This window comes from Leptonychotes weddellii, chromosome 6, assembly GCF_054177405.1.
Source record: "Leptonychotes weddellii isolate Sample4059 chromosome 6, ASM5417740v2, whole genome shotgun sequence".
Lineage (NCBI taxonomy): Eukaryota > Metazoa > Chordata > Mammalia > Carnivora > Phocidae > Leptonychotes > Leptonychotes weddellii.
The window spans coordinates 62,453,210-62,468,600 of NC_138374.1; the positions used below are offsets into that span (position 1 = coordinate 62,453,210).

General features: G+C 43.6%; 1 protein-coding gene across 1 annotated transcript; it reads left to right on the forward strand.

Moving 5' to 3' along the window:
* The first annotated feature begins 50 nt into the window (after window positions 1–50).
* Window positions 51–13,947, forward strand: SPRTN (SprT-like N-terminal domain). The gene is made up of 5 exons (XM_006751793.3): window positions 51–684; window positions 1,691–1,790; window positions 7,315–7,443; window positions 10,136–10,400; window positions 11,574–13,947. The coding sequence occupies exons 1-5, from the start codon at window positions 464–466 to the stop codon at window positions 12,311–12,313; spliced, it is 1,455 nt and encodes a 484-aa protein (XP_006751856.1). The 5' UTR covers window positions 51–463; the 3' UTR covers window positions 12,314–13,947.
* The last annotated feature ends 1,444 nt before the right edge of the window (window positions 13,948–15,391 follow it).

Consider the following 15,391-nt stretch of genomic DNA (forward strand, 5'->3'; position numbering starts at 1 on the left):
GCGCAGGAACGCCCGCCGCCTAGGGCTCATGCGCCGGGGGCGCTATTGCGGAAGCGAGTGGAGGGCGAGGCAGAGGGACGTGGGTACTGCGCATGGGCTGAGCGTGACGTTGGTGCTTGAAGTTTGCGGCGAAGCGTAAGGCGGTAACCAGTTTCCTGAAACCTCCCTGGAGTCCAAGCCCTGGGAACCCACGTTTTGAGCCCACTAGGAGGTGTCATGCCGAATTCTCTTTTTTAAGCCCCAGAATCTTGGCTTCGGCGTTTGGGGCAAACTCAGTTCTCGTTCTAGAGCCGGTTATTCCTGAGTTCTCGCGAGACCGGCGGGCCGGCCCGAGAGCAGCCCGAGACCAGCCCGAGAGCAGCCCGAGAGCCGGTATCTCCTAGGAGCTCTACCAGGCCCTCGGAGCTTCGGAGACGTGGGGACAGCTTAACGCCGGCGGACACCGCCTGCGATCCCGGCCGTAATGGATGAGGATCTGGTGCTGGCACTACGGCTTCAGGAGGAGTGGAACTTGCAGGGTTCGGAGCGCGACCGGGCCCAGGCGCCCCTGTCGCTGGTGGACGCGTCCTGGGAGTTGGTGGACCCAACCCCGGATTTGCAGGCCCTGTTTGTGCAGTTCAACGATCGGTTCTTCTGGGGCCAGCTGGAGGCCGTCGAGGTGAAGTGGAGCATGCGAATGACCCTGTGAGTCCCGAGCCCCGCTGGGGAAACGAGGGCGGCTGGCAGCTTCCCTGCAGCCCCCGGCCCTGGGCTTCTCTTCTTTCTCCGCCCCGATGGGCCCGGAGGAGTGAAACGCGGGGGTCTTGTTTTGGACCAGCAGCTCCTCTCGGTGTATCTCTCTCTTCCCTACTCTGTCTCTCTCCCGCTCGAGCAACTTTAAGAAACCGTGTGTCCCGTCCCGGTAACAGTTTGATTTGTAAAGGACACAGTGAGAGAAAAGGATGTGTCTTTGGATCTCCTCTGATTTGAAAATAAAATTAACACATTTCTGACCCAGGAGGGAGAAGCAACCAGTCAGCCCCTAAGAAAGAATGCCGAGGAGGCAGCGAAGTCTCCCAAGGATGTGTGTTGTCCTCTTCTATGCTCCTTGAGATATCACCACTTACTAGTGAGCTCAGGTGTTAGAAGGGGCATGGGGTTGACGTTTCCATATTTCTGGACCCAAAGGATCTTCGGGGATGCCTCTAAAAGGATGTACACTAAGGTTGAGAAATCCCGGTTTGAAATAACTTGTTCCTGCACATGAACGGAATTAACGAGTTTAAGATGGGGTTGTATGCCACGGTGCTTGTTTTTGAAGGGATACAAAACAGCCTAAAGTAAGACAGATTAAGATATGACACGAAACTGTGTTTAAAGAACAAATCTTCATAAAGGCTTCGATTACAGTTTTAGAGATGTGCTAATGGAGATCTGGCTGTTAACACAAACTGATTATAGTTTGTAGGGAGGAGGCTGGGAGCAGCAGAACAGGATTGTCCTCTTCGGACTCCTGCAGCCTGCCTGGCTAGGGCAAGGGATGCAGTACTGTTGACGAATCTCTCTCACTGGGGTGAAATGCAAATATCTCCTAACAAAGAAGGTACACTAGTGTGAACTGCCCAAGAATGTATAAGGATTTACTCTTTCATCTGTATTTCTCTTTTGTGTATATTAGGTGAATGATGCTTTTGTGGTGGTTGTTTTCCAGGTGTGCTGGGATATGCAGCTATGAAGGGAGGGGTGGAATGTGTTCCATCCGTCTCAGTGAACCTCTTTTAAAGTTGAGACCAAGAAAGGATCTCGTAGAGGTATTGTTTGCATAAACTTGATTCTTAGCTGAGTAATTAAAAATGCTTATTACTGATCTAGACTGCTGTGAGTTAACCTGTAATGTAAAAAAAAAAAAAGAAAACTTGTTTTTTGTCATTGCAAACTTTAACTGCAGGGCAACTGTTAATGATTACCTTATATTTTTATAGTTCTTCACAGCTAAAGGCTTTCAGGTATATTATCTAATTTGATCTTCACAACAACCCTGTTTTTGTACAATGTGTGTTGTCCTCCTTTTTATAAATGAGGATGTTAAGGTTCAGAGAGGGTAAGTAACTGGTTGAAGTTACATATTTAGGAGCAGAGAAAAAATTAGGACCCATATCTTCCTACTGAGGCACACAAATTTTGATAGTTTAGCCACCATGGTGCCGCCCTCCCAGAATATCTACCTGAGCTGGTATAACCACCAGCGTGGGCAAGGGCACGCTTCACTAGCAAAATGGAGCAGTGGGAGCTCCCAGATTATGGTTAGTTGAGTCTAGAAGATGCCTGAAATTCCCCAAGATGCACCCAGTGTGACTGGTCTTGCCCCAGTTACGTCACTTGAAACGTATGCATGAAAGAGGGTAGGGTGGTAGAGATTAGATGGGAAATATGTTAAAACATGCTTGGAAATATGAAAGATGGTGTTTTTAAGGATAGTGAAAGGTAATGGGTTTCAGAACAATGTGAATATACTTCATATTCCAGAACTGTACACTTAAAAATAGATAAGATGGTAAATTGTATGTTACATGCTTTTTACCAATAATTAGAAAAAAAGTAAATGGTTACTAAGTGTAAAATGGTACAGCAGAAATAATAAAAAAAAGGAATAAAGGAACAAAACCCTGCAAAAAAAAAAAAAGCATAAACACAATATCAGTAATTATATTAAATGTAAATGGACTAAGCACTAATTAAAGACATGAAATGACATACTAGATGAAAAGAGATGTGCTTAAGATAATGACATACATGCATTAAATGTAGAAGGTTGGAAAAAAGTATTATCATCCAAACAATAACAGAAAACTGTTGTATCAGACTAAAGATTTTTTTTTTTTTTTTTTAAGATTTTATTTATTTGACAGAGAGAGAGACAGCGAGAGAGGGAACACAAGCAGGGGGAGTGGGAGAGGGAGAAGCAGGCTTCCCGCTGAGCAGGGAGCCCGATGCAGGGCTCGATCCCAGGACCCTGGGATCATGACCTGAGCCGAAGGCAGACGCCTAACGACTGAGCCACCCAGGCGCCCCCAGACTAAAGATTTTAAGGGAAGAAGTTTTACTAAAAAAAAAAAAAAGGTTAACATTTTAGAACGATAAAATAATCTATTAAATAAAAACATGATTTGATCCTAAAAGTAATAATGTAACTTTAAATTACATGAAGCATAAATTAGTAGAAGCAAATCCACAATCATAGTTGCAGATGTTAACACAAGTCTCTTGGTAACACAATGAATTAGCAGGGAAAAAAAGTAGCATAAAAAATTTTGACCAAATCAACCTTATGAGGAGCTCTAATTAGAACAGTATTTGCTTAACGAATATTTATTACGTAAATGATTAAACACACAAACAATTTTTTTTTAAAGGTAATGGGCGAGAAGAGAATGGGAAATGTGTGGTAATGCTATCAAGTGAGCATTTGCTGTTGGCAGAAAGTTACAATATCAAATCGGGGTAAGAAGGACCAAGGAGGAACAGTGTGACTCTGGTCTATACATAGAGTATGACCTAAATTATAATGAAGAAGATTCAGAAAAGGAAAAGACTTTGGTTGAGGACAAAGAAGAAAAGCTTCATGCACATGTATTTTGTGACTACTGACATCACCACTCCTACCACTCACTCTTTATTGAGCATGTATTGTGTGCCATATTTTGGACTAGATTAATTAGTGTTAATCTAGTTAGTAGTTAATCTAGTGTGTATAGCCCTGCAAGATCAGGATATGCCCATTTTAGGGATGAGGAGCACGTTGTAACTTGTCCAAGGTCTTGTGCATAATAAATAACAAATCCTTGGTTTAGGCTCTAGTTTCCCTGGCTCTAAAGCTCTTGTCCTATTCCCTGTACCATTTGGCCTCATTACTACCACTTTATAATTGTTACTCCTGCTAATTAAAACATGGAAGTGCGCCTTATGGGACAGACTGGATTCTGACAAGTAGAGATGGTAGAGGAAGACTACTCTTGGCACAAGGAATGGGCATGCTGTGAACAAAAGTGAGGCATGAAACTTAGGGTGTATTGAGGACCAGAAGTAGTTCCTTTTGGCCAGAGAACAGTGCTGGGAAGTAGAGGTGTTTTGGGACCGTGTTGAGTAGAGCCTTGAATCTAGCCTAAGTGTGGAAAATGGTAGATATATAAAAATAGAAATTGTTTAGTATGGTGCCATGTGCCATTTTCAAGGTATTTAAATTGAATCCAAAATTAGGAACCTAAATTTATTTCTCCTTTATAAGAATAGTTACTGATCAAGACGCCTGGGTGGCTCAGTTGGTTAAGCGTCTGCCTTCAGCTCAGGTCGTGATCCCGGGGTCCTGGGATCGGGCCTCGCATCAGGCTCCCTGCTCAGCAGGAAGTCTTCTTTTCCCTCTCCCTCTGCCTGCAGCTCCCCCTGCTTGTGCTCTCTGTGTGTGTGTGTGTGTGTGTGTGTGTCTTAAATAAATAAATAAAATCTTAAAAAAAAAAGAATAGTTACTGATCATTACTTCAGAATGTTGGAAAACATTTGAGATGTAGAATGCCCTTTGAGTTTGAGTCCCAAAAAAGTGGCATTTACTTGAAGAGATTAAATTCATTTTCAGAGATGGAGTTGATAATATGATTTTATTTTATTTTTTTAAATATTTTATTTATTTATTTGGCAGAGAGAGACACAGCGAGAGAGGGAACACAAGCAGGGGGAGAGGGAGAAGCAGGCTTCCTGCCGAGCAGGGAGCTGGATGTGGGGCTTGATCCCAGGACGCTGGGATCATGACCTGAGCTGAAGGCAGACGCCTAACGACTGAGCCGCCCACGCGCCCCCCGGAGTTGATAATTTTAAAAGGGATGTTTTCGTAATGACCAAGTTAAAATGTTTGATTCACCCATTTTTCTGTTCAGCATAATTTGATAAGACTGTGGTTCATTAATGGCAGTCTAGTTCTTCTGATGGAAATTCTTTGTAAAAAAAATTATGAACAAGGTTTGCTCTTGAAGACCTTTATGACTTTCACTTTTTTTTAAGCATATATATTTTTTAAGATTTTATTTATTTATTTGAGAAAGAGAGAGAGGGAGGGCACAAAGGGCAAGTGAGAGGGAGAAGCAGGCTCCCTGCTGAGTAGAGAGCTGGACACAGGGCTCGATCCCAAGACCCTGAGATCATGACCTGAGCCGAAAGCAGACGGTTAACCAACGAAGCCACCCAGGCGCCCTGTGACTTTCACTTTTTAAAAAAATGTATTCATATTTCTTTAGGATACATTATTAAATAGCAGCCTTAAATACTTTCGTGAATTTTGCACCTACACTTCTGCATCCTTGGTGTGGAAATGAGCAGTAGGCTGTTGTTTTAATTCAAAGAAGATTTATGTAAATTCAGATGAAATTTGGGCCAATCACAGGATTTACCATCAAATGCTATTCACTAGAGCAGTAGGTTTTCTTGTTTGTTTCGAAATTTTACATGATTCAAAAATCCCAAAACTATAGAAAGCTATATACACAGAAATGTTGTCCTACCCCATCCCTCTCTATGCTGAACTTCCTGACTACTGTAGGATACTGTTGTTATTAGTTTCTTTTTTGTTTCATTTTTCTGTTTTGCAAATATTTTTTTTAAAGATTTATTTATTTGAGAGAGTGAGCGAACATGAGCCTCCGGGAGGGGTGAGGGAGAGGGAGACAGGACCTCAGGCAGACTCTGTGCTGAGTGTGGAGCCAGATACGGGGCTCAGTCTCACAACCCTGAGATCGTGACCTGAGCTGAAACCAAGAGTCAGATGCTTAACCAGCTGTGCCACCCAGGTGCCCCTGTTTTGCAGATATTTATGTCCATTCTTATTCCCTCTCCCAATCACCTAACATACTTATACAAAATACTGTGTACGTTCTTCTGTACTTTGTCCTTTCCATTTAAACAGTATACCCTGTAGGTTTCTCCAAATGATTTCATAGAGATCTTTTTCATTCTTTAAGTCTGTATAGAATTCTGTGATGTGGATTTTCCCTAGTTCCTTCAGCCAGGCCCCTATTGCTAAACACTTACTTCCAGTGTTAACCTTATAAACAGTGCCACAATGAAAATACCTGGTACACATGACCTTTCTTATTAGTCTCGGGATTGCTGGGTCAGAGGATAAATGCATTTGTAATTTTGTGAGATGTTACCAAATTCTCCTCTGTGAGGGTGTGTACCATTTTTCAGTCCCATCAGAGATAGATGGGAATGTTTTTTTCCTTAGCTTTACTAATTGTGTCAAACTTCAGGAGTTTTACTACTCTAGATAAGCAGGAGTGGCCTACTGGTGTAGCATTAGTTTGTATTTGTTTTTATAAATGAAGTGCACATTTTTTTTCATGTTTATGCTTTATCCTAATTTTTTATCATTTTAAAATTTGGTTTCTATAGCTTTGACAGAGACTTTATATCTCTTTTTCTGTGAACCCATCTATGACCTTGGCCCACTGAAAAATTGGGTTATTGGTCATCTTGTGTTGACTTCCGTAGCTCTTCATGTTTTAAGAATTAGTAGCCTGAGGGCGCCCGGGTGGCTCAGTTGGTTAAGCGACTGCCTTCGGCTCAGGTCATGATCCTGGAGTCCCTGGATCGAGTCCCGCATCGGGCTCCCTGCTCGGCAGGGAGTCTGCTTCTCCCTCTCCCGCTCCCCCCTCTTGTGCTCTTTCTCTCTCTCACTCTCTCTCTCAAATAAATAAATAAAATCTTTAAAAAAAAAAGAATTAGTAGCCTGAGAGATGCATTGCACGTATATCATTCTGAATTGGTCTTTTCAGTCACTGTGTTTTCTCCCCCACACAGAATTTTGAAGTTTTTTTTTTTAAAGATTTTATTTATTTATTCATTAGAGACAGAGAGAGAGAGGCAGAGGGAGAAGCAGGCTCCCAAGGAGCAGGGAGCCCGATGCGGGACTCGATCCCAGGACCCTGAGATCATGACCTGAGCCGAAGGCAGACGCTTAACCATCTGAGCCACCCAGGCGCCCCAGAATTTTAAAGTTTTTATGTGGTTGAGTTCATTGATCTTTCCTTTTGGGTTTTGATGAAGAGTTAAAAAGGCTTTTCTTGGAACACAGAGTTCTTAACCTGGGATTTGCAGAGCTTTGGAGCATATATGCAAAGTTTTGTGAATGTATGTGTACGTAATTTTTCTAGAAAGACAGTTCATGACTTCTGTCAGTTTCTGAAAGGAGCCTGTGATCCAAACAAAGTTAAGACCCCCAGGTAGAGTAAGAAAATGCATTTTTATTTTCAAAAGCACCCTAACAAATTAATTTGTTTTCTGTTTCAGACCCTCTTGCATGAAATGATACATGCCTATTTATTTGTCACTAATAATGATAAAGACCGGGAGGGGCACGGCCCAGAGTTTTGTAAACATATGCATCGCATCAATCGCCTGACTGGAGCCAATATAACGGTATATGATTTAAATAATAAATAAATATAACATTTACTAATTTAAGTAATTAGTTTACTAAATATTAAACAAGTATAACATTTATGATTTTTAGTAGTTTATTCAGTAAACCTTGGGATTTAACTAAAAATAGACAACAGGTAGGAATAAATACTGTCTCTGAGGATTTTCCACAGTGAGTGGTAAGACGGGCGAGGAGATGCTGACTGGCTCGTCTCGGGCTGGGCCTCACCGCAGTCCCCCAAGGCCTCTGAGCATAGCTAGGGCGACACTGGATGCAGAAGTGGCTGCAGGCCTGCACTACCTCTGGGTCATTACAACTGTCCCTTAGCTTCCTGTCCTTGTGATCGTCTCCTCCTTCAATTGTTCCTGAATGTGCTGCCATTTCATGGGTCGTTGCCATCACCAGAAGTCTTCCTGGATTCATATTTCTGCGTGATACCGTAGGAAGCAGAGCCTGGGGTCAAAAAACCCAGCAGTCTGATGCCGGGGTTCCGATGCTGGCTCCACGGATGGCGAACGGTGGGGCCTCACGCAGGAGGAGGCAGTGAGGGCAGTAAGGATACTTACCTGCGGGTCCTTGAGGATTAAAGGAGAAAATACACACAAAACATTGTAGCCCGGTTTGAGTACAAGTTAAAATACTAGGTGTTTTTATTATCACGGATTCATTTTATTAGGTGACCGTACTGTTCCTTTTCTCCTGCCTCTCACAGCCCCCAGCTTGTCTGGCTTCTGAGGGAACTTTGCAGCCCCCGTGCCACTCCTCACACATCCTCTCCCTCACATGCGCCACTTCCTCTGTGCTCTGTCACATGCCCTGCGTCTTTGTGGCGGGCCAGGACTACTCCGTCCTTTGAATGTCCTCAGCAGCTCTTTGACCTTTTACAGTATTTTATTCTACTTTCCCACCTCTGCACACAGGGCAGCTCTTAGCTTTGCACATCGTTGTATAAGACGTGTGATGCAGCACCCCCACTAGGGCTTAATGGGTATTGCATTGGATTGAACTAAATAGAATATTCGTTCCTGCAAAGATTATTTCCTGCCTTTAAAAGGCAGTAAAGGCCAGTGTGGTGGAAAATGGAAAGTGCTCACTTTCTGTATATTTTTTTCTAGCTGTTGGCTTTAATTTTCCAGAGAGCTCATGTATTATCAAACAGAGTTACTTCAACATAAGAAAGTGGCCTGCATTAACAAAAGAATTGTGGAGTTGCTGGTACAAAAGGCTTTTAGTTTCCTCATTAGCGTTTTCACTTTAAGCAAAGTCCTGGTATACTTCCTATTGTTCAGTTGGAAGAGGATATATTCTTTTATCTTGCACGTCTGTGTGTTTTCATTTAGGAGAGGTTTTACCGAGTGGACACCCCTTGCTTTTACAGGTTACATCCTGTTATAACAAACTCCACAGGGCATCCAGTTGCACAGTTTTATTTTAGTGACGACGTCGTTAAAGAAGTCACATCCCAGGCTGTAGGAGTTACAGGAATTTGAAGCAAAACAGATCCAGTGCCCTGGCTGTTTGGCCAGTGAATTAAGTGAAGAATTCTCAACATAAGGGAGAAGGCAGGTGTTCCGTAGCTCTTTGTCCCCAAACCCCCACCCTCCAGGGTCTTGTGCACCGAACATAACATGTACTGTTGGCATGCTTGGCAAGTCAGAGAGGTGTTTTGCTTAGGATGGAGAGCCAGTATAAAACTTAGCTGTAGAGTTGTAGAAGGCGTTACATTCTTTCCCTTGGGGAAATTGTTAGAAAGTTAAAGGTCTTTGGTTAAAAAGAAAAAAAAAAAAATCTCACCTATGGATGCTCCTTATCTTGTACAGTAGTAATGTTCTACGAGAAGACAGAAGAAAAAGGTACGAGGAGTTATTTAGGATTATCGGTTTTTCAGTGGTGCCCTGCTATCCTCAGGGCCACCAAGGTGGGAGGGCTAACTTTCCTCTCATCCAGACCGCTTTCATCTGTCAGTAGGGTTCTTCTAGAGGGTGCAACTAAAGGATCCTGTGTAAGGACTGCAAAGCCCATTTGCAGAGAATTTTCTTTGAATCAATGAATGAAGCTTTTCATTAAGTCGGGCAGCAAATACTGACTGAGCACCTTCACTGTGCTGGAGCCTGTATTAGCTGCTAGGGACACAGAGATGAAAACAGTTGAAATCTGGGGAGCTTTTCGCCTTAAGCAGATAAAATGATGCCCCGTAAGGCTCAGTACAGACACGAGCAAAGAGCTTCGAGAATGTGGAGTGGGTGTCGCAGAGGCTGCATCAGGCAAGAGGCTTGTGTAGGTGGAGTGGGGCATTTATAGGAGATCGTCCAGGACCCCTTGGGAGTGTGACCTGTGGGGGAAAGTATCAGTTGAGCAGGGGAAACAGTTGGGCATTATATGAAACTGTGTCTTTATCATAATTTTTGATTATTTTAAAATTTGGTTTCTAAAGGTTTTAGCATTGATAGGGGCTTTTATGGGTTAAAAATTTTTTTTGGTCTTCTAAGCTCCCATCTGTCTGGCTTTAGACAGTTCATGAAGGGTTAGCTGCTGCTAGCCCATTAAAAGGAGCTTTTGCACGGAAGCCAAGTCTAGTGGCTGTCCTGCCCGAAGCGCCACCGCAGGGAGCCCTCAGAAACCGGAGGGTTCCAACGGCGGAAGGCCGCCGACCCGTTTTCTTAACGCTGAGCGCTCTCTCCCGCCCAGGTGTGCCACACTTTCCACGACGAGGTGGACGAGTACCGGCGACACTGGTGGCGTTGCAGCGGCCCGTGCAGGGACAGGAGGCCCTACTACGGCTACGTCAAGCGCGCCACCAACCGGGCGCCCTCTGCTCACGACTGCTGGTGGGCCGAGCACCAGAAGACCTGCGGCGGCACTTACATCAAAGTCAGGGAGCCAGAGAACTACTCCAGAAAGGGCAGAGGAAAGGCAGTGCTGGGGACGCCGCCAACAGCCCCAGGAGATGAAGGTAGCTTGCTGTCCCTGCTTCCCCCTTGGCTGGGACCGCGGCTCACCACGTGAAGCCAGAGCTGGCCTCTGGAGCACGGCTGCTAGGACGGGCGTGAGGAGGATTCTTTCTCCTAGAGGTACCTGTAAGCGTGGCCTTAGGAAAAAAATCCCCGTTTATGAAGTGATGGTAGAAAAATGTACTCCGCTCGAGGTAGATGTGAGTTAAAGTAGAAATAGTTTCCACGGATGATACTGGCGGGTAAAGTCCCTTTCCCTGTCTTGACGTGATGAGTCATTGGGAAACAGAAGGCAAAATGATTGTCACAATAAAAACAGTAATGCAAATAACAATGCCCGGAATTAGTCCTGACCCCAGCCCTTCCTATCAGTTGGATTCTAGCCGAGTGACTTCTGCTGTTGATGTATGTATTTCCATTGGAGAAGAATGGGAAAAGGATATGACATGTATGTGCTGGTACTTCATCTTCAAGATTTATCCCTTTCCTATGAAGTTCAGAGTAACTGCCTTTTGAAGAGGGAACCAGGTCACTAAAGTTAATGCTTCTTCCCTTGGGAATTTGTTGGTTGGATCCAGAAACATAATAAGCTACTCTTCCCAAATCCAAAATGTTCAGTGAGTGGAGAAGCTAGAGAAGAATTTACATGGAGAGATTATATGTCCTCATTCTGTGGGAGTAGGAGAAAAGGTAAGAATGTGGGAGCAGACTTCTCCCTCTGGAACTAAACTTCAAGAATGCTAAGTGATTTTCAGGGCACCTGGGTGGCTCAGTCAGTTAAGCGTCTGCCTTCGGCTCAGGTCATGATCCCAGGGTCCTGGGATCGAGCCCCACGTCGGGCTCCTTGCTCGGCAGGGAGTGTGCTTCTCCCTTCCCCTCTTCCCCTGCTTGTGTTCCTGCTCTCGCTCGCTCTCTCTGTCAGATAAATAAATAAATAAAATCTTTAAAAAAAAAGAATGCTAAGTGATTTTCAAGGTAAAAGTTCCTCTGCTGGTAGTGTTTGGATGATAGAACTCCTTATCTGAATGGGAGAAGATGTTTTTTATCCTTTGTGTCCTCTCCATCCCAGAGCCCCCTGACCGCTGCAGATCGTCGTTCTCCCATTAATAGGTCATTAGCTTAACATTTGTTGCTGTATTAATTTTGAGTCAAGAAAACCTTTGCTTCTTTTGCAGAGAAACTCAACAGAGGTGAGACCCAACTGTTAATCCCTTTCAGCGGGAAAGGATATGTTCTCGGAGAAACGAGCAATTCGCCTTCATCTGGGAAGTTTGTCACTCCATATGCTATTAATAAAACCCAAGATCTTTTAAGTCAAGACCATTCAGCGAAAGCTCTCAGACCTAATTCTAAAATTGAGGTGAAATTGGAACAGAATGGTTCGAGTAAAAAAACTCCTCTAGTGTCCCCTGTTCTCACTACCAGTCACCAAAATGTCTTAAGCAACTACTTTCCTAGAGTCTCAGTTGCCAGTCAGAAGGCCTTCCGAAGTGTGAACGGATCTCCAACGAAAAGCCTAGCAGCTGGTGACATCGCTAAAAACTCAGTCTCTTCTGGTTCTCAAAGAAGGGTCACCTCTTCGAAGAAACCCCTGAGAAATTCTTTAAAAGCACCGCAATCAACGTCTGTGACTGCACCCCAGGATGTGAGTGGGCCTGAAGAGACATTCCCAAGTAAACGACCCAGGCTAGAAGACAAGACTGTTGTTGACAGTTATTTTATCAAGAAAGAGCAAGTACAAAGTGGTGGAAATGCTCCAAAGTGGAGTCCCCATCCTACAGCTGCGACTCCGAACCCCAGCAGCTCAGCCAGAATGGTTGTTTGTCCCGTCTGTCAGAATGAGGTTGTGGAGTCTCAGATTAATGAGCACTTGGACTTGTGCCTCGCAGGGGATAGCATCGAAGTCGAAAGTTGAAAAAGTCTTGGAAAAACAAATGGTGTCACACGCCACCTGTATTACCCCACGAATAGGGGGTCGGCCACTCCGGAAGTTCGGTGAAAGTAATACTAAGATTTGTAGGTTAATGATCTAGTTTTGTTTGATATATACATATATGAGATTGTAGTGGAAAATATTCTGTGTTGAAAAGGGCTATATTTCCACTCTTGCCTTGCGTATCCTGTAGCCCAGAGTTCATTCTGCGTGTTTACATGTATAATTTTTAGATACTGTTGTTCTCTCTTGCTCTTAAAGGTATTTGATTAAAGGTATTTAATCTTTTTATTTATATACTTCCCTCAAAATATTCAGTGAGGAATCCTGCCAGGTTTTTGGCTAAACTGAATATTTATTAATATTAAAACTCAGTCCCAGAACTGAAGTTAATATTCAGAACGTCAAGACACATCGACCAAAAATACAATCTGGAGGACAAAGTGTATCAGTTGTTTTAGGGTATTCACCGTTTTTGGTTTTTTGGTTTCTTTTTTTAATCTTAGGAGGAAATGCATTTTCTGTATTTTAAAGAATTTTATTTTCTGTCATCACTAAAAAGGTGGCAGCAGGTTTTAGGTTAAAGTACAGAAGGAATATAGTTTGAAATAAAAATTTTAGACTATTACTCCTGCAATCCCGTAAGCCAGAGTTGAGCAGTTTTCTCACAATGTAGCCAAATGAGTGGGTCAAGTGCTTGAGTAACTGGCCTAAGTAACATCACCGAGTTGCCTAGTTTATGTTAACAGTGGAACATTATCTGGAAACAGTATCACGAACCTTAAGCCAAAGTTGTAACCGTTATAATAAAAAGGACATTTTAAAAAGTATAATTCTTTTTGAAAACATCCCTTTCCATGTTACAGCAAAGAGACAAAGGTCCTTTTATCCTAAGTTTACTTTCTCATGCCTGTTACCTCTAGCATGTTGGCTTTTTTCCAAGAGTTTAGTTCACAAGTTTTCTTTTTTCTGACCTTTGTTGCAACATGACCCACACACCTGAGGGGCCAGCTCTGAAGTGTGAACTTGGACTTGTGAACTTGGACTTGGACATCGTGCTCTCCTGGGCGGTGGCTGCCCAGGTCAGGGAGGGAACGTTGCGGCTCCCGCAGGAGGCGGCCGCATGGGTGCCTCTTCACGGGCCCCAGCCACCGCCTCCAAACGTAACCACTGTTTACATCTCGTCCCCAGGGGTTGCTTGAGCTTGTCTTTGAACTTCATAAAGCCCTGCCCTCGTTGCCACGTTAGAAGTTCCTTCTGTTTCATTGCTCTGCAGCGTCTGTCTGAATATGCCAGTTTATCCGAGCATTCTAGTATTACCGGACGTGGGAATTAGTCCCAATCTGAGGCTGGCTCTTATGAGTAATGCTGCTGAGAATATTCTTACTCATTGCCGTTGGGCATATACCCAGGACTGGAGGTGCCGGGGCACAGGGTGTTTGCAGGTTTGACTTTAGTAAATACTGGCGGCGATGTAGGAGAGTTCCAATTGTTCAACTGTCTTCACACTGTTATCAGTCCTTTTCGTTGGCTCATCTGGTTGAGTGTTTACAAGTTTTGATATTTCTTAAGTATGAAGTTGAAAAATGGTATTTTAATAAATATTTATAGATAAATGACTTAAAATGTGTATTATGTTGAATATATGCAATTATATACTTTCACAGAGGATCATTTTCTCTTAATTCAATTTAGCAAATTATGTGCAGGTAAACAGTTTTTGAGCCAAAATTGTATGAGGTTCTGGGGCAAAGAAGTAAATAAGACAGTCCATGTCCTCAGGCTTTTTAAAAACAGCCTAGTTGGGTAGTGAGACAAGAACAGATTAATTTGAACACAGGAAGTGCACTTGACTGGTTTCTGCTGGGAGCTGTGGGGACTTCAGGACGATCAGCACAGCCAGGACATCAGGGGATGTGTCCTGGAGGAAACACCTTCCAAGCTGGATCTTCTAGGGTGAGTCAGGGTAGCCTGGTAAGAAAGGATGGAAAGGGCCTTGCAGAATGAGGGAGCACAAGAAAGGTGTTGGAGCTAGACCAGCACATTCTACTGGGGGAACTAAGCCATTCCAAATGAACAGAGGGTAAGATGTGAGGGGTAAAATGGCAGAAGGACTGCAGACAGATCTAGCTAGGTGGAATTTTGAGGGTGGTGTTATGTCCACTTTATGTTTGGTTTGTGTGGTCCCTGGTGACACACCTGTTGATTCAGGTGGAGGCGGTGCTCTGGAGGGGAGGGGCGGGTGGGGAGAGGGGTTCGAAAGGTTTGTAAGCCAGTCAAGAACATTTGAGAAGTGTTTTGATGGATTCTCTGGGGGCAACATTAATGGGAGGAAGAAGGGCAGTGGCAGGGCTGGAGAGAGGGTGGGTTGAGAAAGAGCTAGGTGGTAAAATGAAGAGTTGGTCAGTTGTTTCTTTGGCGGGGGAGGGGCAGAGAAAGGGAGAGAATCTTCAGCAGGCTCTGCGCTGAGAACATGACCTCTCACAACCCTGAGATCATGACCCAAGCTGGAAATCAAGTCAGTCGCTTAACCGAATGAACCACCCGGGCGCCCCTTGAGTTGGTCAGTTTTAAGGGATGATGACATGTTAGGAGGCAAGAAAAGGGAAGTTAATTTTAAATTTGGAATTATATAGCCTTCACTTCATGTTAAAGCTTTTGAGAAAACTTGCACCAAAAGAATTCTGCTACCCCCAACTCTGAGTCACTTACATCAGAGAAATTGTTTTCTGTTTTGTTGGTTTAGTTTTTTACCATTAAAGTCCACGCCCTGCCCTAGTAACAGCTGGTGTATCTGGGTCAACCTTTAAATCCTATCACCCTTCATTCTGGAGAGATGGGGTGGGGGAGAAGGGTAGTAAACTTTATAAAAACTCAAGTCAGGGCTATCCACTATCACCTAATTTTAAATTTGGAAAGTTCTGTCTTGCTTTTTAGACTACATAAATGTGTATCTAAAGTGGAAAATACAACAAAACACTCATATTGTCCCATGTCCTAAAGCACTGAGCTTGTTTTTTTCAAAGCTTACAGGATTTTTTTTTTAAAACATTTTATTTA

Coding starts and splice junctions, on each gene's coding strand:
- SPRTN (XM_006751793.3), top strand. CDS start 464: ATGGATGAGGATCTGGTGCTGGCACTACGGCTTCAGGAGGAGTGGAAC. Junction 1,791..7,314: donor CAAGAAAGGATCTCGTAGAG/GTATTGTTTGCA, acceptor TTTCTGTTTCAG/ACCCTCTTGCATGAAATGAT. Junction 10,401..11,573: donor AACAGCCCCAGGAGATGAAG/GTAGCTTGCTGT, acceptor CTTCTTTTGCAG/AGAAACTCAACAGAGGTGAG.